Raw genomic sequence first — 25,411 nt, forward strand, 5'->3', positions numbered from 1 at the left:
GTGCCTGCCGCGTGCCCCTCGGTGCCTTTACGCCAGCCTGTCATCTCTCTGTGCCTCAGTTTCCTCCCCAAACTGAGAGGTGAAGAGACCCACCTCATCCAACAGGATTATTTGGCAAATGCAGCATATGTCAACGGCTCAGTGAACTCTGAAAATCTGTATTCATGCTCAGTCATTCATCTGCGCCTGAGTCTTTGCAACTCCATGCACTATGGCCTGCCAGGTTCCTCTGTCCCTGGCATTTCCCGGAGGAGAATACTGGAGTAGGTTGCTATTTCTTCCTTCAGAGGATCTTTCCAGCCCAGGGATCGAACCCACGTCTCCAGCACCAAACTGAAGCTCTCTCCTCAGCAGCCACATTGACTTGCACTTAGTAGGTGTTTAATTAATATCTGATGCATTGAAATGCAATCCAAGTGCTGGGCAGGACTTTTCATGCATTGGGGAGGAGCGCCATCCTGTGGCCAGAACTCAGAACACATGGACCTCCGGGTGGTCCGCGGGAACAGGCTGGGAGGGGACGGCTGGAGGTTGAGTTCGGACAAATACTAGGAAAAGTCAGTGTGACACCACAGAACAAAGAGAAATTTCTTCACTCCCGGAAGTGGTATAGGCTCAGAGTACAATAAACAGGGGCAACGAGAGTCTGAAGCAACACTGGACTATTTCTCTATGAAGAGGTTGTTGGGAAAAGCCTAGTCACATTTGCAGGTGGGCTGGCCTGGCTCTGTGAACACTAACCATCCTTCATCTGAGAAGACTTGAACTTGGCTCTGCCACTCACAAGCTGTGTGACCTTCAGCAGACTGCTGCCATCTCTGGGTTCCGGTTTTCTCATCTGTACAGTGAGGTCATAATCCTTGCACAGGCCAGCTCAAAGAGGTCTTGTGAAGGTCAGATAGGGTAAGAAAGAAAAGCACAGCTAGTTCATAAATGGTCAAATCCTGTACAAATAAGATAGATGGTTATGACTATTTCTAATGATACTAATAACTGGCATTCATTGAACTTCTCACTGTGCTTAACCCTTTACCATACAATCTCATTTCATTTCCACATAACTCTATAAAATAGCTACTTTTAAGAATCTCATTTGGGGATGCAACTAGAGATTATCATACTAAGTGAAGTAACTCAGAAAAAGAAAGACAAATGCCGTATGATATCACTTACATGTGGAATATGAGACATTAATATGATACAAATGAACCTATCTATGAAGCAGAAGCAGATTCACCAACATAGAGAACGGACTAGAGGTCACCAATGGAGGAGGGGGCTGGAGGAGGGATGGGGTTGGAGCTTGGGATTAGCAGATGCAAGCTTTTACATATGGAATGGATAAACAAAAAGGTACTATATGTCTTTCTTGTATAGAGACCTATATTCAATGTCTTATGATAAACCATCATGGAAAAGAAAATTTTTAAAAGAATGTATGTGTATACGTTTGTGTGTATGTAACTGAATCACTTTGCTGTTCGGCAGTAATTAACACATTATAAACCAACCATACTTCAGTGAAAATAAATAAGGACCCCATTTTGCAGGTGAGAACACTGAGGTTTAGGAAATCTTACAATTTTGCCAAAAGACACACTCAACTAGTAAGGAGAAAAGCCAAGATTTGAACTCAGGACAAGGTGACCCCCAAATCGAGATCATCAATGTTATTCTATCTTAGTTTCAGCCACTGACCAGCAATTTCAAGGTTGCCCCAGCTGGCAGTTTTGAAGAAAATTAAGGGATTATTGACATTTCTCCTCTTTTTCCCGGGGAATTCTGCTTCATTCCCATCTCTATCTCAGTACCTCCTTAGACTTTGGCAGCTCCTGGGAGACGGGAGCCCTGGGGCTCTGCACCCAGAGTCCTGCTCACAGTCAAGGTCTGAGAATTCCAAAATAACCCCGTCCTAAGTCCACAGCTGGAAGAAGATCATGCATGCTGCCACAAGGAACTGGACAAGGCAGATGGGGGGATGGGTCCCCTTCAAGGTCTCTGCCGAATAGATGGTGGCAGACCTGTAGGGGAATGGTGGCTAATTTGCAGTAATCATGATGACCCTCACATGTCAAGAGTCCTCTTGACTTTACGACTGTCTCCCTATTCAGTTTCTCATTATTTGGCCCTCAAGATGATCCTTTGAGGTCAGAATCCTTAGCCCTTTTTACAGATGAAGAAACCGAGGTTTAAGGAGATGAAACAACTTAGTCAAGGTCATATTGCAAGTAAGTGGCAGAAACGGGCCTCCAGTTCAAGACACCAGAGTACAAATTCACCTGACTGCCGAGGCCCACAACTATTTTTGGTTAGCAGTCCTGGTTCTAGCCCTAGTTGTGCCATCTGCTGGCTGAATGACCTTAAACAGGCCACTTAGCTTTGGTGGCTTTATGTCAGAGATCCCTGCCGGCTCTACCTGTGTCCTCTATGCCTGTCCTTGAACCATAAAGATGAGGGGTTTGGCACCTTCCGCAGGTTCTAGAGAAAAGAAGCTGTGACTTTGCCTCCCCTGAGAAACTCTTCCTGACTGCCCAAGGCTGAGTTATTATCACTCATCCTACTCCCACAGCACTCATAGCCTTGCACTGTAATTTATCTGCAAATTCCCATGGGGGAAGGCAACAAACATACATGAACAGGAAGTAGGTCAGATATGATGCAATGGAGAATAGTAGGGAGAATGGCAAAGCAGAGAGTCCCTGGCCTGGGGGCTGCCCCTACTCAGTACAAGCTTCTTAGCATCAGGCAGAAAAGCCAACCCAGTGTTGCTCAAGAAGCCAAAATTCTGGATTTCTATGTGAAATCTTTTAAAATATAGGTTCATAACCCATTTTGTTAAGCATTTCATAGGCATTGTAACCCCTGAAGCAGTCCCACCTACTTCTTCACTAGACTTTGGGCCACTTGGGAGGAAGGCTAGGTCTCTGAAGTCTGAGTGACCAACTCAGGACTTGGATCCCTACCAGTGGCAAGCTATTGCTTTTGAAATGTTGAAAGTATTTGCCCAGTCAAATACCTACTGGTTTCTGGTTATAATGCCAGTCCAGCCAACATAGATTAAGTGTTTACTGCATGCTGGGCACTGTTTAAGCACTTTCCATATTATCTGACTTAATTCTCATGACCTACTTACTATGATTCTGTCCTTTCTACAGATGAGGGTGCTGAGGCTCAGATAATTGCATGACTTGCCCAAGGTCACATGGCTAGCAATAACCTAGGATTCAAATTCAGGCAGTTTGTCTCCACCAATGTCTGTTTGTGTTGCTGTGATACCATCTTGCCCCATGAGACCCCCCCCCCCACCTTCCTTAAATATCTCTTGCAGTTACATAGCCCTGATAAAGCTCTCTGGGAAGCTGCCAGGCATCATTTCCATTTTAAGGACAGTAGGAACCACAAGTGGCACAGAAAACAATGCCAGCACTGCAGAATCTGAACCTTAGCTTCACAGAGAGGTGCTATCCAACCCTGCACAGGTAGATCAAGCCAGAATTGGTGTTTATCTCTTTTCCCAGAACACCAAATCCCAGTTTCCAACAAGGGAAAATGTATAGGGCAGGGAGGAGCCAGGAGAAGCCTGGTTCTTGATCATCTCAAGCACTCTCTCAAGTAGCTAAATGGTTCCAAAGGAAATGGGAGTCTATTTTGTCTCCCATCACCAGGGCTGCAAATCCTGATATATCTCACACCACTGCAGAGAAGTGGATGGCTCAGCACTTGGAGATATGCCCGCACTGGCAGGAAGTGGGGTGGGCGAGTCAACAGGTACCTCTCTATTCTGAGAACTGATCCTGTGATGGGTGAGTGTACATCCAGCTGAGATTTTAAAAAAATAAATAAATTTGAATGCCAACCAACAGAACCTAAAGCAAACCTTCCTTTCTTCTGGTAGGCCTGAAGCATCCTTTGGGATGCTTTAATCCTTCCAGGTTTTCTATTTTTAAGATTTTGCTGGGGTGACAAGGCTCTTAGGAGGCTGAAGTGGGCTGGTGATTCAAAGGCTTCCCTTCCCCCCAGCACACTCTCCTACAGGATGATAAAATGGGGCAATTTCACGGAATCTGCCTCGGGTACCACTTCCCCCATCCTCAGTCTTTCTCATCTGTAAAATGGGGGTAGTGCCTTCTGTACCTCTGAGACAGGAAAGTGTGGCACAAGTTCATAGTTCCTGACCTGAAACACCTGGGGCTCGGTGTACTTGCTAACAGAATGCTGTGGACTTCAGAACAGTTTATACGGCGAGTCTACCATATATTACACAATATGCCCAGCAAGTTCTGGGGCAGAACCCCACAAACCCTTCATAGACTCATTATTCCTATACAGCAAAATGTATACATATTCATACTACGTGAGATAAGAACGACTATAAATAACCTCATGTCCAGTGGTGGTCCAGTGGTTAAAACCTCACCTTCCAATGCAGGGGATGTGGGTTTAATCCCTGGTCAAGGAGCTGAGATCCCAAATGCCTGGAGGCCAAAAAACCAAAACATAAAAAACAAACAATATTGCAACAGATTCATAAAAGACTTTTTAAATGGTCCACATCAAAAACAAAAACTCTTTACAAAGTAAATAACAGCATGTCCAGTTTGTGTCAGGTTTGCCATCAGATACTGTCCTCAACTTCATGAGAAACTTGTGGTTTTCAGAGCTTATCTGGACCTTGGAACTGTATGAGATGCCAGCCTGGTTTCAGGCAATCCTGAGTGCATTCCAATTGCACCTTTACCAGCTGGCTGACCTTGGGCAAGACATTCCTCTTGACTACATTTCTGTTTTCCCATCTGTAAAATGGGATGGTAATTCCTGTGTTGGTTCCTAGAAGGCACATTAGGTCGCTGCCTGGAATGGGGCTGGTCACACTGGCAGGTCCCTAGAGTCCATCGCAGCTCAGGGTAAGTGTGCACACAAAGCAGAGCTGATGCATAAACAGATGATCTGTCTATTTAACAGAGAGCACAAGAAATACAGCCACCGGCAGGACCCGGTGCTTCTGTTGGCCTGACCAGCACTTACTTTCCTGCAGTAAAAGCTCTGTGAGGATTTACGGTCATGATGGGAGAGAGTCAGAACAAGAGACAGCATTTTTCTGAAGAAGCATCTATCAGCAGAGGCAGCTTGAGTGGGCATTCTGGCCCAGGAAATGGGGGTGACACTTTAGCCCCCTGGACAGCACCAGCTCTGGCTCCTAGACCCTCCCCCTTCTACATCTCCATTCCCTCCTCCATTCCCTGTGATCAGTTTCCCATGATAAACCCTGGCCACATTCCAGGCCTTCCCTCAGCCAGACTTGCTCAGACACTCTGTCTGGAATTTGATGTGTCCCCAGTTCATCAGCCACACGTTTGCAGACAACCAACTGGTGACTCTTAGAAAAGGTCAGCTGACATCTGCGGCAGATTTTCTGCTCCTACGACGACCACGATAGCATCTCCATATGCTCTTCTAGAACCTTGTGCTTTGACTCTGGGCAGACCTGGGACTCACTGGGAACCAAGGGAAGGGATGGAACTGGTGCTACATAACTTCTGAGGCTTCAGAAGTTACTTACATAACTTAGGGTTTCCCTAGTAGCTCAGAGGGTAAAGCATCTGCCAGGAGACCTGGGTTCAATCCCTGAGTCAGGAAGGACCGTCTGGAGAAGGAAATGGCAACCCACTCCAGTATTCTTGCCTGGAGAATTCCTCCTCCAGAAGATCCTGGAGGGCTACAGTCCATGGGGTTACGAAGAGTCGGACACAACTGAGTAACTAACACACACACACGCCCCTTCTGAGGCTAGATCATAGAAGGCCACGCAGCTCCCAGCTTATTAGTCAGGATGCATGCTCTGATGGTCTTCAGCCCCCTGTGACTAGTCTGACTGGCCTGAGGCCCCCATGTCCTGAGGAAGCCCAAACTCCCCATGTGAACTCACCACACAGAGACCCTGAGACTAAATGGAGAGAAAGAAAAAGAGAATTGTCTAGCCAGCCCCCAGCCACTCCAGCTCCCTGCACCTCTAGCCACCTGTCTGAGAGACCCAAGGCCAGAACCACCCAGCCAAGGCCTTCCTCAATTCCTGACCCACAGAAGCTAATAGAGAGTATAAAAGGATTGTTGCCATAAACCACCCAATTTTGGATAGATGTGTTCCACAGCAACAGGTAATCAGAACAGAGGCTAATTTTATTTCCCTTTGCCCTACGGTGACCCTACCTTCTAGTTTGCAAGGAACAGTCCCAGTTGCCGACTTTTGTCTGGCATAAGTATTGGTAACAACCCCTTTCTCTCCCCAAAGGGCCCCAAGTTAGATGGTAAATTATATGGTCACCCACATTTTGCCAAGTTCTCAGAGTATACTACAGATGCTCCTTTCTCCCAATAAACATACAACCCCAATGAAAGCAGGGCATCTACTCCACAAACACAGTTTTAAGACAAGCCCAGGGCTCCCCACTCTTTCCACCATATTGTTGTCTCTATTCCCTTCCCATGGAGAAATCCTGGAACTGCTGCTGATATCCAGGACAGGACGTATCTGAATCAATCAGAGAGACCAGAGGCAAGAGACATGGGAGGAAGGAGAAAAAGAAAACCCAAACCTCAGGGAAGGCTTTCTGCACTATCCTGTAAAGGATGGAAGAGTTTTCTTTTAATCAATTTTTTAACTGAAGGAAATTGCTTTACAGAATTCTGTTGGTTTCTGCCAAACATCAACATGAATCAGCCAGAGATATACGTATGTCCACTCCCTCTTGAACCTCCCTCCCAGGATGGGAGTTCTTAAGGACACAAAATTGTTCTCAAATCTTGGGGCAGTCACTTGCTCACTGAGCAAATATCCAATTGCCCAGAGCCTGTTTCTCCCCACCTGCATGAACATCTCAAAGAACACTTAGAAAGCATCAGGGATGATTGTTTTAAACACTAGCACATTGCCTGGCATATAGTAAGCACTTGATAAATGCTAGTCCCCTTTCTAAAACACTGGAGGTTCCTATTAGACAAGGCATTTGTCTCATCTGAAACGGACAGGTCGGGACAGAACAGCACAAAAGGCCAAGGAGAAAACAGTAATAATGATGACTCCTGCTTCTAGACATGACATCAGGGTGTGAATATGGAGGGGCCAGCAGGCCTACTATGGATCTCCACTTTTAGTTTAAAAAATACTTTTGCAGCCATTCACTCATCTAGAAGAGTTCTTTGAAGAATCTCACAATGGATCATTATATACACAGGGTCCTGGTGCAAAGTGGTGGCTCTTATAATGCAAGCTGAATAAATGATCCCATACTAATTTTGATCTTTTTATACATTGATTAGTCAACAAATGCTTACTGGTCACCTGCTCTATGTCAGACACTGTTCTAGCAACTGAGAACACAGGTCCTTCCCTCAACCCCTCCGGTGCTCCGTGTGATGGAAGAAACACATGAGTCCATATTGATCCACAGCTGGCCTGGTCCCAGCATCCTTGAGTCTGCTCGAGAGTTATCTCCCCAGTGAGATCATCTCTGATCACCACTTCTGAAACAGCTGCATCTTCCTCCGTTCCTCCTCACCTCTTCCTCTGCTTCATTCCTTCGTAATTCTCATCACGCTCTGAAATATTTTTGCTTCCTTGTCTAAGCTGTCTCTGCTTCCAGAGTGTCAGCTCTGGCAGGCAGAGGCTTTGCTCTCCTACCTAGAACAGTGCCTGGTGATCCACATTTGCGGAATTGTTGAATGAGTGGATAGGGGTTTTGTGAGAATTAAATGAGAAAATGAATTCAGCACACTACCCCGGGCACATAAATAAGGACTCAATTAATGTCAATGTACTGAACATCAGTAGTAAGCTGTAATATGTGCTACACTATAAGGGGAGATGTAACTTTTGCTGGATTGCTTGGATCATGTCTTTTGTTTTCTTTTTTTTTTTTCCTGTGGGCCCACAGGCCATCTGCTGCAATCTCGCTTTTGTGTCAGAGTTTAATCATCTTTTCCATTTTGGCCATGATGTCCCTGCCCACCCCAGATGGAGAAGAATTTGGAGAGTCTGTCTTATTCTCAATACTGGGTCCCTGGGCTTGGGTGGGAGATCCTATCTAAATTCCTCCCCCAGTGGACACCTTTGCTGCCTTTTTCTGCCTACCCCACTCTCGAGTCTCCACAGGCAGTGGGGATGACCCTCCTTTACATTAAATCAGGTCATGACCTCTCTCCCTCCCCATTTTAAAATCTCTCAGTAGCTTACTTTTATCCTGAGGATAAAATCCCATACTCTGTTCCGTGGCCTGCACATTTCTAAATGGAAACTTCCTTTTTCTGGGTCACACCCAGGCTTCTTCCTGCTTGTGACCTTGCCGCCTGCTGTTCTCTGGTGCCGGGAATACATCTCCCCTACATCTTCACCAGCCTGTGTCCACAACCAACCATCCCTCTGAGTAGCCTAGCCCTGTCCTCATTCACTCTCTCACTTGCCACATGCCTGATACTATTCCAAGCACTTAAATTAACTCATTTAATTCTCTCTACAGCCCCATAGCATTAAAAAAAAAAAAAGCATGATTGGGGCTCCCTGGTGGTCCAGTGGTTAAGACTCAGCGCTTTCACTGCTAGGGCCCAGGTTCAATCCCTGGTCAAGGAACTATCCTGCAAGTCATGTGGCATAATCAAAAAAAAAAAAAAAAAAAGCATGTGAGCAAAGTGAATATAAAATGGCAGGATATAAAGATGATAGCTAGCTAGGACCAGACAGATCATAGGAAGACTTTCATATTTTATTCCAAGTATATAATGGGAAGCTACTAGAAAGTTGTGAATAGATTGCTTTGATCACCATACAAAAAAAGAATCCTAGAGGAACACAAGTGGACGCTGGGGCCCCAAGCATGAGGCTGGAGATGGTGAGGGAAAGTGGTGGCATTCCAGATGGTTCATGTTTTGTTTTGTTTCTGGCCATGCTGTGAGGTTGCAGGATCTTAGTTCTCTAACCAGGGATCAAACCCACGCCCCCTGCAATGGAAGTGCAGAGTCCTAACCACAAGGCCACCAGGGAATTCCCTCAAAATGTATCCTAAAAGAATAAAGAGGACTTGCTGAGGGATTGAATGTGGTGGGAAAAGGAACTACCAATGATGACTACAAAGTTTTTCAATAAGTATCATCCACTGGGTACAGTGAAGAAAAATAGGAAAACTGGATGATGAGTGAATTAGAAGAGAATTTATAGAAACAGATGCTGCTGTTAACATTTTCATTTTATACATGAATAAGGTTTCAAAGAGTCGGACACGACTGAGCGACTGAAGTGAACTGAAGGTTTCAAAGAGATCAATTAACATGCCCAAGTTTGTCTAACTGGTAAGTGGAATTCCTGAGTATTTTCACATACATATATTTTACCCTCACAACACCCCCTTTTATCATCTTCAATTTACAAATAAGGAAACTGAGGCCCAGAGATGTGAAGGCTACACTGCTAGAAAGTGGCAGTGTAAGTGAAAGTGAAGTCGCTCAGTCGTGTCCGACTCTTTGCGACCCCATGTACTGTAGCCTACCACGCTCCTCCGTCCATGGGATTTTCCAGGCAAGAGTACTGGAGTGGGTTGCCATTTCCTTCTCCAGAGGGTTTTCCCAATCCAGAGATAGAACATGGATCTCCCGCATTGTAGGCAGACGCTTTACCATCTGAGCCACCAGTGGCAGAGCCAAGAATAAATATTAGCTGTAACAGCAAGTATATTTTCCAATAAAGGAGACAGGCCAGGAGACTGATAACGAAGCCTAGGAGACCAGGTAGTAAAGAATCTTGAGGTTTGAACAAAAATCGCGCGCTCAGATTCTTTCAAATATTTTTAAATTCCCCAATAAGACTCCAGGACAAACTCTGTAGGCTGAGTTTCCAAAAGGACAGCACCGTTGCCATCGTAGGAAGGTGGTTCCTGAGTCGCCACTTCAGAATCACAACCAACTAAAATGCAGGTTCCTGGGCTCCAGCTAAGCCACGCTGGTATAAAAGTCTATGGAAGGGGACCCGGAATCTTCTTCATTTTTCAAATTAGCACTCCAGGAATCTTTGTCAAACAAGAAAGTCTGAGAACTGTGGAGGTGTGGTTTGAACCCTGGCAGCGACCCCCTACACTAGTAGTCTGATCTACTCAGGTCACTTTTCACCTCCTGGTCTGTTGCCGAAACCGCTTCAAGTTCAGCGAGTCGCCGCAAAAACCTGCCTGAGAGACTCGATCTCCCCCTAACGGTGAAACTCGAGCCACACGAATCTTGTAAAGGGCAGGAGCCGCGAGTCATTGTGGGATACAGAGGGGCCAGAGCGGTTCGCAAGGCATTGTGGGACATAGTGAGGCTATCAGCAAGTCTCCGCTTTCAACTCCAACTGCAAGACCGCCACGTTTCAAGAAACTTGAAACTCTCGGAGTGTCGCCGGATGCCCCATGACATAACTGTAAACATCCTCCGGTGTCTATCAGCCTCGAAGGCTAATAAGAACACCGCGCAAAGAACAGTGACGAACTTCCGGATGTGCCTTCGCTTTACGACTCGTGTGTTCCGCCGTCGAACCGGAAGGAAGCCAAGAAGCAGTTTACGACACGGTAGGTCGTGTTTACGGTACCGGCCGCTGCGCGCGCATTTTTCCTCCTTTCCCGGTTCCCCGGAGCTCAGGTGGTGGCGAGGTATCTGGCCTAGACTATCTCTCGCCATCGGGGCCGGCTACGGCCGTTACAGGTAAGCAGCGTATTCCGTACGTTTCCGCGGACCTCCAGAGCAGAGTTGGGCTGCGCCTGGCCTTCGGGGGCCTACCGGAAGAGACTTCTGTACGCCCCCTCTTGCCTCCCTGTTTCTCCACTGGGCGGGGCTGGAATCCGCCTTCGGCACCCCCAGGTACGACCCAGTGCGGGGCAGAGCCTGTGGTTGAGGTCTCTTGCCCTGGAGTCCGCTTAGCGGCCACCGACGGTCTGTTCTGATGTGAACATACCATTAATCCCGCTGAGTCTCAGGGTCTTTTAAAGTGCCCCACGGTTCCCTGAGCTTCTATGAGAGGGCTGTTGGGTGTACCAAACTGAGCGATGTTCGGCCCTGCTCTGAGGAGTTCACAGTCTAAAAGTTTCTTTTCCTTGCCTGTAAAATGGAAGGCTAGGATGTAGTTGATTGATCTCTGATTTGAAACTAACCCCCCAGGAACTGGCAAACGATCTGCAGTGGCTGCGAGAACGTGCGCAATACATGACCTGCCAGCCACAAGGCTCTATGACTGTCCTGTTGGTGCCTCCTCATCCGATAGCTGTAGCCAGTACAGCTGTCATCCGTTTCAACTGAAAGATTTAGTTTCCACTATTGGTTACATTGTGCTCTGCCTACTTTTTATTTTAAGCGTTGAAACCAAGTGACTTCCTTCCACCCCTTTTAAAGTGTGTTTGAAGATACCTTATTGTGTTATTGATATGATCTGAAATCCAGGATCTTTTCAGGCTGCTGTCCAGCTGTAAAATAATGGGAAGACTGTTAGACTTAAGACGACGACCCTAGAAACCAAATATATTTTGAAATGATGAGATCAGCTGCTTGGTTTGGCTGAACTGTGTTTTTATATCTGAAATGGGGGCCTAGAGGTCTAGTGGTGTTGCATCTGACACGTTGTAGGACCCTGGTAGTATATAAAGGTATATTGTTTTGAGACCACCACACCCTCCCTCAGTCTGCTTCCTCTAGTGTAATTTAAGTTGAGGTGGGAGGATGGAGCTTCCAGGTTCATGCCCTGTTGGATCATGCAGGTGTCACCTCTGTAAGAACTCTCCCCATCATGGGAAAATAAGGAGAGTTTCCTAAACGCAGTATCCTTTGCTCTTTGATTGCTCCCCAGACTCTGGAAATACTTGTGTGGTGAATTTTCCCCTGGGAACTCAGCTTCTGGGCATTGTCGGAGGATTAAAATGGATAATAAATGCACGTGTTTTGGGTAGGAATTGTTTGGCAGATACCTGTCTGGAACCCCTGGTTTTTACTCTTTCTGAGAGGAGTACTGGCCTTACACAAAGTGTGGACTCTGAAGCCAGTTTGCCAGGGTTCAGATTTTCATCCATTAGTGTTGTGACTTTGGGCAGTTTCTTGATATCTCTGTGCCTCAGTTTTCTTATCTGGAAAGTGGGGCTAATACTGGCCCTACCTCAGGAGGAGATTGTTGAGAGGAGTTAATGAATTAATGCATGGAAAGCACTAACAACATGTCTGGTACTCATAATGCTTATGAACATTGGCTGTGTTAGGCCACTGTCATGACGTAAGGCTTCTGGTGGCCTCCTCAACCTTCTGCCGGGCTTTCTGCCTGATTCTTATGCCCTGCATAAGAATTTGCACTGACAACAGAGAATTGGAAGAACAAAGGAAGGTTGCATTTCAGGATATATTCATGGACCCTTGTTTTTTCTCGGCACTGTGTATAAATGTATTTTTGTAAGACTGAGTAGTAAGTGTCTGGCGTTTTACAGTGGAACTATTTCCACATATGTTAACTAATATATATAGCTTTTACAGTGATGCTCTGATGGGAATAAAACAAGGATCTTATTTATTTTACAGGTAAAGGGACAGGTTTAGGGGAATTAAATATTGTATGTCTGGTGAAGGTGTGAATGAGAACTGGAACCTGTTTATTAAACTCAAAAAAATGTTAATTACATTTCATCAAATCTGTAAGACATCACTGAATTCAAGAAGCACAATTTCTTCATGTAACACTAAGAAAGGAAAGTTGCCGGATATGATATGATACCTCGTCAATTAGAAGGTGCAGGCTCATTTCAGAGATGGTACAGTGAAAAGAAAAAAAACCCAGTGATATATGATATACATAAAGTTGGTTAGCAGTCTTCTGAGTTTTAAGTATTCACAATATTATTTACAGGAAGATGTTAAGTGGAGAGTAACTCAACAGTTGAGGGTTCGGTTTTGTGTTTTGCTGTGTGTGTGTGTGTGTGTGTGTGTTGCTTTTTTAACTTTATCATTCATGTATTAGCTTACCTCGAATGGAAAACCTTTTTTTTTAGGCTTTTCTTCATGGAGTTACTTTGTTGTTTGTATTTTTAAGGTTTTAAAAGATGGCAAAGTTCATGACACCCGTGATCCAGGACAACCCCTCAGGCTGGGGTCCCTGTGCGGTTCCGGAGCAGTTTCGGGATATGCCCTACCAGCCATTCAGCAAAGGAGATCGGCTCGGAAAGGTGCTTACCTATCAGCGAGGTCTGACTCTCTTAAGCTGCAGCTGATGCTCCAAGTTCATTTCAGTTTTATTGTCTCAAAAGGATAATGGTTATAAGCTCTCACTACTTCCAGTGGTCATAGGAGAGCTGGACTCTTACAAAGCTATCCTGAGCCAGTCTTTCTAACACTTTGTGAAACTGTGTCCTCACTTGGGAGAAGGGGGTTTCTGAATCAACAGAAACTTGCCTGGTTGACCTGTGCCCTCTGCCTTCCTTGTTGTGCTCACTAGGTTGCAGACTGGACGGGGGCAACATACCAAGACAAGAGATATACAAGTAAGTGTTCTGCGCCTGCCTACCTGCCCAAGTCAAGCCCTCGGTGGATTGTTAGTGTTCCTAGTAACCTCCACCTGAAAGCATTCTAGGATGGCAACGAAATGGTGATAATTCATAATTTTTAGAGGCCTATTATGAAGTGTGAAAACAATCCATTTTTTTGTAAATAGCCTCAAAAGTTAGACTGTTCAGCATATTATAGTAGGTTTTTCCCCCTGCTTTGGGGAGCCATGGCCCCTTTTACAGATCTGGTGAACACATTGCCATTTTGTATTTCATTACTTGGGATTTACTGAACCTGTAAGGCCAGTCAGTGGATCCCAGTTTCAAAACTCGTGGTTTTAGGATCCTAATAGAAGTTAGTTTTTTCCTCTGTGCTAATCAAGAGAGCTGGAAGTGGCTCCCTGGAATACTGAATTAAAGACTATCTGAGTCTGAGGTCAGCCAGAAAGCCAGTCCTAGCCCATTAGCCACATCTGCCTTGGGCTCCAGCTGCTGACAGTGATGACCTGTATAACTGCCTGCTTGCCTCTCCTGAGAGAGTAAACTGTAACTCCTGTTCTTACAGAATAAGACAGTGCAAAATGGGTTTGCCTTGAGTTCCTCAGATTCTGTCTTGACTTAGAAAGTTCTTTGGACCAGAGTTTTTCAAACTTGAATGTGTGTATTAATCTGCTGGGGATCTTATTAAAATGGTGATTCTTACTCAGTGGATCTAGGGTGGAGCTGTGAGTCTGTACATCTAAGGTGCTGCCAGCCAATGGGGTGGCTCCTGAGACCACATTGTAAATATCAAGCTTTAGACTACTGTGTGCTTGTAAAGTTTGTGGGTAGTATTTGTTACCTGCTGTCACCTTTGCCTCCAGATAAGTACTCCTCTCAGTTTGGAGGTGGGAGTCAGTATGCCTACTTCCACGAGGAGGATGAAACTAGCTTCCAGCTGGTGGACACCGCGCGCACACAGAAGACCGCCTACCAGCGGAATCGCATGCGATTTGCACAGGTCAGTCAGGAGCCAGCAGTCTGACCATCTTGGGTCTGTCAGCTGGTGCTAAAAATGGTACCACCTGAGTACCGATGAGGGGAAAGCATGTTACTGTGGGTCTCCTGATGAATCCCATAATATAGTAATGGGCTTCCCAGGTCATCCAGTGGTAAAGAATTCACCTGCCAAGCAGGAGATGCGAGAGACACAGGTTCAATCCCTGCGTCAGGAAGATCCCCTAGAGTAGGAAATGGCAACCTGCTCTAGTATCCTGGGAGCCTGGTGGGCTGCAGTCCATAGGGTCGCAAGGAGTTAGATACGACTCAGCACAGCAAGCAGCAGTGACTCCAGGTAGCTCTTTTTTTTTTTTTTTTTTTTTCCAGGTAGCTCTTCAGTGACAAATTGTGCTAAAGTAAATGGGTACCATGTCCAGGAATGCTTTTAAATAGTTCAGCTATCTGTTGACCAGTAGCTAGGACATCTGTGCTAAGGATGGCTATTTGTGCTGGATAATCATGTGCGTCAGTGTCTGTTGCCTCTCGTAATTGCTGTGTCCGGGATTTACTGAGTAGATGGTCCAGTTGGGCTGCATCTTCTCACATAAAGAGGCAAACTCAGCAACTCTAATAAGAGCCAGTGAACCTTCCTTGGTAAAAGCATGGATATGAGTCTAAGCTAATTCCAGGTACAAACATTTTTATTTTGCTTCAGTACAAAAAACAGATAACTGCTTTTTTTTTTTTAAACAAATTGAAGGTATGTGGCAGCCCTGCATCGAGCAGGTTTTTCGGTTCTATTTTTTCAACAGCATTTGCTCACTTCATATCTCTGTCATAACAATATTTCAGATTTGTTGTGATCAGTGATGTTACTAATCACTGAACGTGGTTAACATTTTTTAGCAATAAAGTTTCTTTCTAATGAAGATAGATACATTGTTTAAGACATAACAGTGTTGCACACTAGTAGACTACAGTATAGTGTATAGTACATGTAGCATAAATTATACACTCTGGGAAAGCAAAACATTTGTGTGACCTGCCTCATTACAATACTCACTCAATTGTGGTGGTCTGGAACCAGACCCAAAGTGTCTCTGAGGTAGGTCTGTGGCTTTCTCAACCAAAAAACCCCGGGTGTTGATCCTGTGAAAGCACAGAGTGAAATGTGCAGCTGGGCTTCTGCATCCTAAACTTATCTAACAGCGTCCCATTAGGCAGTGCCAGTTATCTGCTGAATCTCCCAGGATTTTAACATGTTTTGTCCTGATTCCTAGCGAAATCTCCGCAGAGACAAAGATCGACGGAACATGTTGCAATTCAACCTGCAGACCCTGCCTAAGAGCGCCAAGCAGAAGGAGAGGTGAGCTGCCCATCCTGTTGGAACAAGTTATTTTTCCAGGACTGACCACACTGATATCAGGAGGCCAGAATAAAACAGTCGTCTTCCTCAGTATTGTGAAAAACCAAAAAGCCTTCCCAAAGCAGTTAAGCCACTGTTTCAGCCCTAGTGTCATCCTCCAAGAGCTCTTGATGGCAGAGACCATGGACAGGAGCCTACCTGCCCCGGGACACGAGCACTGACTGACAGGGAAACAGAGGCAGCCAGGAAGTGGTCCCGGAGCTCCACCTAGACTCAGGTCTTTGTGGCGCCGCTGCTGGGGCCCATTCACACTGGGTGCTGTGAGTCCCTGGAGCTGTGTAGGACAGTAGGCTGCCAGAGGACAGCCTCTAGAGATGGAGTGGTACATACTGGTCATATACTGGCAGACTGGGGGCAGTGTGCCTCTCCTAGCATGTCTAGTGTGCACCATTTTCCTCTGGGTTTTTGTTTTTTCTTAAGCCTCTATTTTCCTTAAAAATCTGTACTAAAAGCAGTTTTCCTGTCTTTCCAGAGAACGCATACGACTGCAGAAAAAATTCCAGAAACAATTTGGAGTGAGGCAGAAATGGGACCAAAAATCACAGGTAGTATATCTGTATCAGATTTCTGTCCAGGAATTTTTTTGGGTTGGTTTTATAATAACTTTATTGAGGTATGCTTCTCATACTATACAATTCACCCATTTAAGATGGGGTGGATTTAAGATTCACCTACTGGACTCAGTGGTTCATCGTTTATGCACGGAGTCCTGCAGCCATTGCTGTGGTCTGTGCCAGAGTGTTCCCATCACTCTACAAAAAGCCCTGTTCCAGGCAGCCATATTCCCCAGCCCTAGATAAATCTCTCCTGGACATTTCATATAAATGGAACCAGAGCAGAATGATCTTTTGTGACTGGCTCCTTTCACCACGCATGATGTTTTCAAGGTTCATCCATGTGGTAGCCCGTGTCAGCACTTCATTCCTCTTTATTGCCGTGTTCCATTATATGGAGAGACCACATTTTGTCTTGTCTGTTCACCGCTGGTGGACATCAGGGCTGTTTTTACTTGAGGGTATTGTGCGTGGTACCACCATGGACGTTCCTCCGAAAGTGTTTATGTGGACGTTGTGCAAGTAGAAGACGTGTGTAAGCCAGAGTGAAGGTACAGTTGTTGAAGTTACATGGTACTTGCGGTAGCAGCAAGAATAACCAGATAATGACATGGGAGAAATACAGAGGAGCTGTTAGAAAACAGCCAGCCTGTTGTATAAATGTTCCGGATATATTTATTGAATAAAAGCCCTTCATGCTGTTACCTGCCTTGCTCTGGCTGTCATTTTTCCCCTCCAACGGTTTTTCCTGACAGAAGCCCCGAGACTCTTCGGTGGAAGTCCGCAGTGACTGGGAGGTGAAGGAGGAAATGGACTTCCCTCAGCTAATGAAGATGCGGTACTTGGAAGTGTCAGAGCCCCAGGACATGTAAGTGGCATCTTTTCCTACCCTCCATCATGGTCTTAATGTGTGTGAACCAGCTGGTGATGACTGTTGGCCTGAGCCCTAGCATTTCCAAAGACATTAGCTAAGATTAGTGGACAAGTTTAAAAAAAAAAAAAAAATTCCTGTAGCAGGAAAGCAGAAAGTTTACTGAAGCTAAAACTTCAGTTCTCTTTCAACTTCCTGGCATTGTGAGCAAAAGAAAACTTACAGAACTCTTGTCAGGAGAAAGCAGAAAGCAATTTCCTACTATTAAAACTCTAGATTTCTTTGAGCTTCCTGAAATCCTGAGCAAAAGAGAAGATTGGGTTCTGTAGCTCTTTGGGCAGAAAGAGAAAGATTTCAGTTCTTCAAGAGAAGTGATGCTTTTCCTGATGTTTCAAAGAGCTTATCTCAGAAGGCCAGTGGGTGGACATGACTCAGTGGGAGCTGGAGCATCAGCCAGGAGGCAGCTGCCTCCTGGGGCCTCTCACTGCTCCTCTCCTTGTCTCTAAAGTGGGGCGGGTTAGCTTTCAACTAATAAAAATAAATGAAAAAATAAATAAATAAAGTGGGGTGGGGAGTGGGGTCCTGAGCCAGATCAGTTGTGCGGAGACACTTGAGGACCTGAGGGGGGCAGGCCCTACATGAGCTCTGGGAGTTCAGTCAGAGACCGTTTTCATCTCCCATGTTAGACTTTTGGATAAGACTTTGGATTCCATGGTGTAACGGAGAAGAAGTAGGTAGTCTTGCTCCCGTTGACTTAGCCTGTATTGTACACTCTCCCCTCAGCGAGTGCTGCGGGGCCCTGGAATACTACGACAAGGCCTTCGATCGCATCACCACACGGAGCGAGAAGCCGCTTCGGAGCATCAAGCGTATCTTCCACACCGTCACCACCACGGACGACCCTGTCATCCGGAAGGTGGGCACCCCTGCCCTGCGCCCACCTGAGGGGAGCGCTGCAGTACCACCGCTGAGGCCTCAAAGAGCAGAGATGGGGCGAGGGGTTGGGGGAATGTGTGTATGAACCAACTGGGTCTCAGATGCCCCGTAGATAAGACTCTTGTGAATCGATTTAGGAATAGGTGAAAATGAAGGCACTCTGCTGACTGGACCATAAGTGTTGGTGTGTAACAGGTGGGCGGGGAACTGCAGTTCCTTGGACCCAGGATACAAGCCTGCTGGCTGGCTTGCTGCCGCCTGGCTCAGACAACCAGAGGTGTAGGTATGGGTGTGAGGGCTCCTTAGAGACAAGTCCTTCACGTCCTGTGAATGGGCAGGTGAGCCCCAACGTAGCCCCATCTCTCTGCTGTCCTCCTTGCAGCTGGCGAAGACTCAGGGCAATGTGTTTGCCACCGACGCCATTCTGGCCACACTGATGAGCTGCACCCGCTCTGTGTATTCCTGGGACATCGTCGTCCAGAGAGTCGGGTCCAAGCTCTTCTTTGACAAGAGGGACAACTCTGACTTTGGTAAGAAGCCTGTCTGGGAACAACACAGAGGCTCCGAGTGTCCTTGTTGGTCCAAAGGCATTCCCAGGTACAGAGAACGGGTAGAAAGTGTTCTGTTTCCCCACGGACATCAACAGCCATGTCAGAATCCCCCTCAGCCTCCTCAGAGATAGAGGAAGGGGCTGTTGCTGCAGTATCCCTGTCAGGGCAGCAGCCTTCTGAGTCCTCGCGGCACCACAACACCGTGTTTCCAGTCATTTGAATAGCATCTTCCTGACTTCTGTCATCTCTCCATACCACCTTTAGTGCGTAATTGACCTTTTTCTTTGGATTGATGACTTTTTTACTTTAGCATGTTTATGAAGGAAAAAATGTACATGTACCATACACATGTATATGTACACACACACTTTGAATGAAAACCAGGTCACTCAAAAACAGATGTGGTTGTGACAGAATTAATGTTAGTGTCTCGGGTTATCCAGAAACCCACCCCACCCACCCCCACTCAAGAGACCCAGGTTAGCAGATGGCGGTCCTTTGGAGGAAGGGCCTGTGTCATTTGAATCGCCACATCTCCCTAAGGGGCCCTATACCTCTTTGGTGACTGTTTCATGGGTGGGTGATCATGCTGCCAATTTTGCAGACCTTCTGACAGTGAGTGAGACAGCCAACGAACCCCCTCAAGATGAAGGTAACTCCTTCAACTCACCCCGCAACCTGGCCATGGAAGCAACCTACATCAACCACAACTTCTCCCAGCAGTGCTTGAGGATGGTAAGGTCCTGGGAGCATTCAGTTCATCGACTCCAGTTGCTGTCTACTGAGCATGTACTGGGTCGTCAGCTCTGGGTTGTGGGATTGGACAGGACAGACGGGGGTCCCTGCTTGTCACAGAGGAGATCTGAGCTTGGGCTTTGAGGTCAGAAGGCCTGACTTTGAGCACTAAATTCACCACTTTTAGCTTTGTGGTGCCAGTCATGTTTCTTCTCTGAAATTGTTTAGTCGCTAAGTAGTGTCTGACCCTTTAAGACCACATGGACTATTGCCTACCAGGCTCTTCTGTCCATGGGATTTCCCAGGCAAGAATACTGGAGTGGTTTGCTATTTCCTTCTCCCAGGGATCTTCTTGACCCAGGGATGGAACCCACATCTCCTGCATTACAGACAGAATCTTTACCCTGAGCCACCAGGGAATCCCCTCTGTAAAACTAGAATACTTGAATAATACTTGTCTCATATAGATACATTGTAAAGATTCCTTGAAATATATGACCAGGACACTCTTGTGCACAGATACAGGTGCACTGCTTAGGAGCTGGGGATACAGCAACCAGCCAACCCTTTCCTAAGGGTGCCTGCCCTTAGAAAACTTCGTTGTCATGGAGGAGGAAAGGTCTTCCCTGTAGCTCAGATGGTAAAGACTCTGCCTGCAATGCAAGAGACCTGGCTTGGATCTCTGGGTCAGGAAGATCCTCTGGAGAAGGGAACAGCAATCCACTTCAGTATTCTTGCCTGAAGAATCCCATGGATAGAGGAGCCTGACAGGCTGTGGTTCGTGAGGTTGCAAAGAGTCGGACACGGCTGAGCGACTGGCACACAATGGAGGAGGAAAGATGATGAGCTCAGGATACATACATGTTTGACAAATGACTGTGTGTGCCTTGGAGGAAAACATAACAGGAGGGGGGCGCTGTTGCTAGTTAAATCAGAGACTAGAAGCTCGTGTTTCACAAACGTGAGCATAGGGTGAATTTGAGCTGTTACCTTTGTTGTGACCCACGGGGTGCTCACTTGGGCTCGGAAGTGTGCCCAGAGCCCCCTCGAGCTCTAGGGACCCAGGTGGGCGGGGCTGTGACAGAGGTGTGGGGCATAGCTGATTGCCTTGGCAACAGGTTGGCGCTGTCTCATGACACCTGTGTCATTTTTACAGGGGAAGGAAAGATACAACTTCCCCAACCCCAACCCATTTGTGGAGGACGACATGGATAAGAACGAGATCGCCTCTGTAGCGTACCGGTATGTCTCCTCCCTGGTGCCCCTGTGCTGTGTGGGTGGTGCACCTGGACCCAGGACCTCAGGTGACCAGAGGCGCTCCTTCTTCCTTACAGTTACCGCCGGTGGAAGCTCGGAGATGACATCGACCTCATCGTCCGCTGTGAGCATGATGGCGTCATGACCGGAGCCAACGGGGAGGTGTCCTTCATCAACATCAAGACCCTCAATGAGTGGGACTCCAGGGTGAGGCATGCAGGGCACCATGTCCCGGGCTGGCGCCTGCAGCCTGTCTCTTTCCTTTACCTCACTTACAGAGCTTTTCTGTCTGAGTTTCCCCCACTGAGTTCCGCTTTGATGAAGAGGTCGTGTGTGAGGGTGATCACCTTTCCTCAGTGTTTTCTGTCTCTGTCCATTCTGACCTCCCGTTGGCTTCTGCCCTCTGCAAGTGTGATTTCAATCTCTCCTTACGAGCTGGGCTGGCAGGTCTCCTGTACGTCAGGCAGCTGTCCTTTTTGACCTGTTATTTCACTTACGGCTGCCCCTACCTGGTTTTCAACCTTTTGGCACCCTTTTTTCAACTCCTTCTCTTACTGAACTCAGATTCTCAGATTATTCCAGATTTGGCCTTTCAGGAGGGGCATCTTGAAAGAAATACGCATCCTTCATTTTCCCTTCTCTTTCTGTTCTCCCAGGCTGGTGTGCCAGGATGGGGCTGTCATCCTTTATGAAAGTACCTGGCCTACACACCTGAATTTAAAATGGGTGGCCGTGCTCCTGGTCACTGGTGTGTAGAATAAGAGTCTTGGTAAAAGGACAGCAAGGCCTGGCCTGTGTTGAACAAGGGTCCAGTGAGATGGAGGTCAGGGGCCATTGTGCTCTGCCTGCGTTAGAGCCAAGGGATTAGCATTCCGGGCGCCAGGTTTCACTCCTCAGGTGTTCTTTAGCTTCTGTCACCTGCTGAGAGCACCCTGGAAGGTTTGCTGCGGACCGAGATCTGAACCAGTGGCCTTTTCTTAGACTTTGACCACAGCCTCCCAGGAACAGCGTTCTGTGCGACTGTGCCCTCTGCTAGTGCCGTAATCTGGTCCTGCACATTTCTCAGCTGCCTTCACGTTTCCTTTGCTGTTTCCCCTCCTTTTCAACCCCCCAGTGGCACCTTCTCTTAGGGTCAGTCCCATATGCAACTCTTTTGCCAGTCACTTCTTTATACTGTGTGTGGCCCACTCTGATGGTCTCCCTATCTTAAGGGACCTTGATTCCATCTGCAGAATCTCTTTAGATGCGAGGTAGCATGATCCTGGGTAGTTATACTCAGAGTTCCCCCCCAGACTCCAGGATAGCAGATGCTGCAAGAGCAGGGCCACCAGGGACCATCTTAGAATTGAGCCTAACCCCAAACCTCATCCTTGAACTCCAGAAATGATTCCTGAAATCTGACACCTGTTCTACCATTGTTTTTGTTTTGGTGTTTTTTGGTGGTGGTTTTTTTCTAAAATACTTTGTCCTTCCAGTATCTTCATTTGTCATTCCCTCTGGCTTGACTGTCCCATCAGTGTCGTTTCTCAGTCTCTTAGGCTCAGAGCCTCAAACATCTCCTCCTCCTCTGTGCCCTTGAATTCTGCTGTCAGGCTCAGTGTCTACTTGCCCAGCTCTGGGTTTCACTGACATCACCCTAGTTCAGGACCCTACTCATGACACCTGTTATTTTGCATTTGTCTCTTAACTGACCTCCCTAACTCCCTCTCCATCGGGTCAAACCTACCTAACCTCCCCTCTCTCTGCGGGCTTCCACACTGAACCAGTGCATCTCTTCCCTGTCCCTCTCAGATCCCCCTACCTCCAGCTTCTGCCAGTATTCTCCACGGTGAGCTGTCACACTCCTTTGTGAAACTCTTCCTGTCCACACCACATGTGATAAACACTTGTGTGGCACTTGTTTCTAACACGTGTGAGTGTGTATCCCAAATGAGACCTTGGGAAGAGAGGAGTTACAGGTTGAGCGCCAGCTGTGTGGCAGGCTGTGCAAGGGAGGGACGGAGGCCCTGCCCCTTCGATGATGTCTTCCGTCTGCTCTACCTGTGGGCTTGCGCCTCCCTGGTTAAGCCCACTAGGGACCTCCTCCTTTACCAGAGGGGCCCGCTGTCCATGGACAGCATGGTGCCTTGGCACCTGTAACCGGGCCTCCTCCCACAGCACTGTAACGGCGTTGACTGGCGACAGAAGCTTGATTCTCAGCGAGGGGCTGTCATTGCCACCGAGCTGAAGAACAACAGCTACAAGCTGGCTCGCTGGACCTGCTGTGCTTTGCTGGCCGGATCCGAGTACCTCAAGCTTGGGTGAGCTTCCTGCCCAGGAGCCCAGAGCTCGTCTTTGGAAAGGAGGGGTCTTCGGGTTAGGAGACCAAGGCTGCCCTTTTCTCCCTTTTCTTGGGACAAGCACGAGGCCACCATTTAACTGATAACTCAGCCCCAGGCACAGCTGTGTCTCTGTGCCAGCCGGACCCCACCCTAGCACTCCTACCCGCCTCCCCCAGTTGCGTGTCCCAGTACCACGTGATGTCTGCTGGCCGGGCCCCACCCTAACACTCCTCCCCCCGGTAGTTACGTGTCCCGGTACCACGTGAAAGACTCCTCGCGCCATGTCATCCTGGGTACCCAGCAGTTCAAGCCCAACGAGTTCGCCAGTCAGATCAACCTGAGCGTGGAGAATGCCTGGGGCATCCTGCGCTGCGTTATCGACATCTGCATGAAGCTAGAGGAGGGCAAGTACCTCATCCTCAAGGACCCCAACAAGCAGGTCATCCGTGTCTACAGCCTGCCCGACGGCACTTTCAGCTCCGATGAGGACGACGAGGAGGAGGAGGAGGAGGAAGAGGAGGAAGAAGGTGTGTAGCAAGCCTCCATCAGAAGTCTGGCGTGAGCTGAGCTGGTTGGGGCCCGAGTGCTGCAGCCATAGTCCTCTAACCTCAGTGGGAAACTCCTGAGTGGGAATTCCCTGAGTTTTCACTTGGTATGGCATTCAGTCTAGTTCCAGGAGCCACTTCCAGAGCCTTTGGAGCACATGAAAAGGCTGGGGAGGAGAGTTAGGGCAGGAAAGAAATGTCTAGAGGAGGGTGCTAGAAGTCCCTGATTCTAGCCAGTGGTCCCAGGGAGGAATGATGCTCCAGCTGCGTGCTAGGCCTTAAATCATTCTCTGACCTGCTTCACTGATTGGTGACTGAAGAAAATACCTGTTAATCCTCTGAGGATCTGAATGGTTTCACATCTGAGTGAAAGTGTTGAAAATCGTAAGCGATTTACCAGTTTGACGTAACCTTTGTATGTTTCAGAGGAAGAAGCCTAAACCAGACGGTGATGTGGAACTGGCATCTGCAATTCCATCGAGCCTGGAGGACCCTGAGTACCTAGTGGGACGTGTGTGTGATTCTTGCTCTCTGAAGCTGGGCCATTGAAATAAATTCTGTCTAGTCCTTTACCTTCGTCTGTGCCTGCGTTATGACTGACGGCCCTTCCTTCTCCGAGCAGCCCTTCAGAGAGGGAGGGTGAGACACAGCAGAGTCTCTCTGGAATTCACAATCTGGGTTCTCTCCTTTGTTCTCAGCATTAGTGGTTTTACATTCCTGCTGGAAGGTGAATGCCCTGGGGTTTTTTGTTCTTGGAACCCCTTGAAATTATCCTTTCCCAGGGAGTGAGGTCCCCATAGGAAGTCCATTTCACAAGCACAAGCTGGCTACATGCCAGACCCAGCTGCTGCCCTGACACATACACATGACTGTAAAGATGAAGCAGGGCAGTCTTTGAAGCTTGAGATGAGGTCGCTACTGTGAAGGAGACCGCTTCAGAAGGTCCTGATGGATGTTCCACAGGGTGTGCATTGTAATGGTTTGTATAAACTTATCTGATAGCCTGATAGCTCAGGTGGTAAAGAATCCACCTGCAATGCAGGAGACCCGGGTTCGATTCCTGGGTCAGGAAGATCCCCTGGAGAAGGGCTAGGCTACCCACTCCAGTTATTCTTGGTCTTCCCTTGTGGCTCAGCTGGTAAAGAATCCACCTGCAGTGTGGGAGACCTGAGTTTGATCCCTGGGTTGGGAAGATCCTCTGGAGAGGGAAAGGCTACCCACTCCAGTATTTTGGCCTAAAGAATTCCATGGACTGTATTCTCCATGGGGTCACAAAGAGTAAGATACAACTGGAGCAACTTTCACTCGGCATGGGCTGGTGATGTGATCTCAAGCCAGCACCCTCAAAGCACTGTGTCATGAACAAATCAGAGCTACAGATGTTCAGTGTATGTGAACTTTTTGTAAGTGGATGGTGTTCTGTCCTTGACACTATGAAGTATTTACCCTGACAGATAACTATACTGTGTTTTCTATAAATACCTCATCCTGACACAGAACTGTGATGCTGGTGGAAGTGATGCCATTGTACAGATGAGAAGACTGGCTCCACTTTTGGGTAGCAGTCCTAAATTTAACAATTTTGATCAAAATAATTGAGCCTCAGCAAGCAAAAATGTATCGAACTTCATTGTCCGAGTTACTAGGAAAACGGTACTAAGGTGTGCTTCTTGGGGAGTTTTCAGTGTAGGTGGAGCATTGGGAAATT

At 47.3% G+C, this 25,411-nt stretch overlaps 1 protein-coding gene and 1 non-coding gene across 3 annotated transcripts; both read left to right on the forward strand.

Moving 5' to 3' along the window:
- Positions 1 to 8,551: 8,551 nt before the first annotated feature.
- On the forward strand, positions 8,552 to 8,623 carry TRNAE-UUC (transfer RNA glutamic acid (anticodon UUC)). The gene has a single exon. It is a non-coding gene; the product is annotated as a tRNA-Glu (tRNA).
- A 1,956-nt stretch (positions 8,624 to 10,579) lies between these two features.
- On the forward strand, positions 10,580 to 24,275 carry EIF3D (eukaryotic translation initiation factor 3 subunit D). 2 transcript variants are annotated; one of them, XM_070453952.1, is made up of 15 exons: positions 10,580 to 10,719; positions 13,079 to 13,211; positions 13,481 to 13,526; positions 14,393 to 14,529; positions 15,788 to 15,873; positions 16,406 to 16,478; positions 17,246 to 17,355; positions 18,142 to 18,274; positions 18,677 to 18,824; positions 19,450 to 19,580; positions 20,737 to 20,822; positions 20,915 to 21,044; positions 22,995 to 23,137; positions 23,402 to 23,685; positions 24,130 to 24,275. In XM_070453952.1, the coding sequence occupies exons 2-15, from the start codon at positions 13,089 to 13,091 to the stop codon at positions 24,141 to 24,143; spliced, it is 1,644 nt and encodes a 547-aa protein (XP_070310053.1). In that variant the 5' UTR covers positions 10,580 to 10,719; positions 13,079 to 13,088; the 3' UTR covers positions 24,144 to 24,275. The 2 variants fall into 2 exon arrangements, with proteins under 2 accessions (XP_070310053.1, XP_020747593.1); XM_020891934.2 differs by having other exon boundaries at positions 10,581 to 10,719; positions 17,243 to 17,355.
- Positions 24,276 to 25,411: the final 1,136 nt, after the last annotated feature.

The sequence above is a fragment of the Odocoileus virginianus genome, chromosome 23, assembly GCF_023699985.2.
Source record: "Odocoileus virginianus isolate 20LAN1187 ecotype Illinois chromosome 23, Ovbor_1.2, whole genome shotgun sequence".
NCBI classification, from domain to species: Eukaryota; Metazoa; Chordata; class Mammalia; order Artiodactyla; family Cervidae; genus Odocoileus; species Odocoileus virginianus.

Excerpts from the sequence above, each read along its gene's own strand:
- EIF3D (XM_020891934.2), top strand. The coding sequence starts at position 13,089 with ATGGCAAAGTTCATGACACCCGTGATCCAGGACAACCCCTCAGGCTGG. Across the intron at positions 15,874-16,405 it reads AGCGCCAAGCAGAAGGAGAG|AGAACGCATACGACTGCAGA; the intron begins GTGAGCTGCCCA and ends CTGTCTTTCCAG. Across the intron at positions 16,479-17,242 it reads AATGGGACCAAAAATCACAG|AAGCCCCGAGACTCTTCGGT; the intron begins GTAGTATATCTG and ends TTTTCCTGACAG.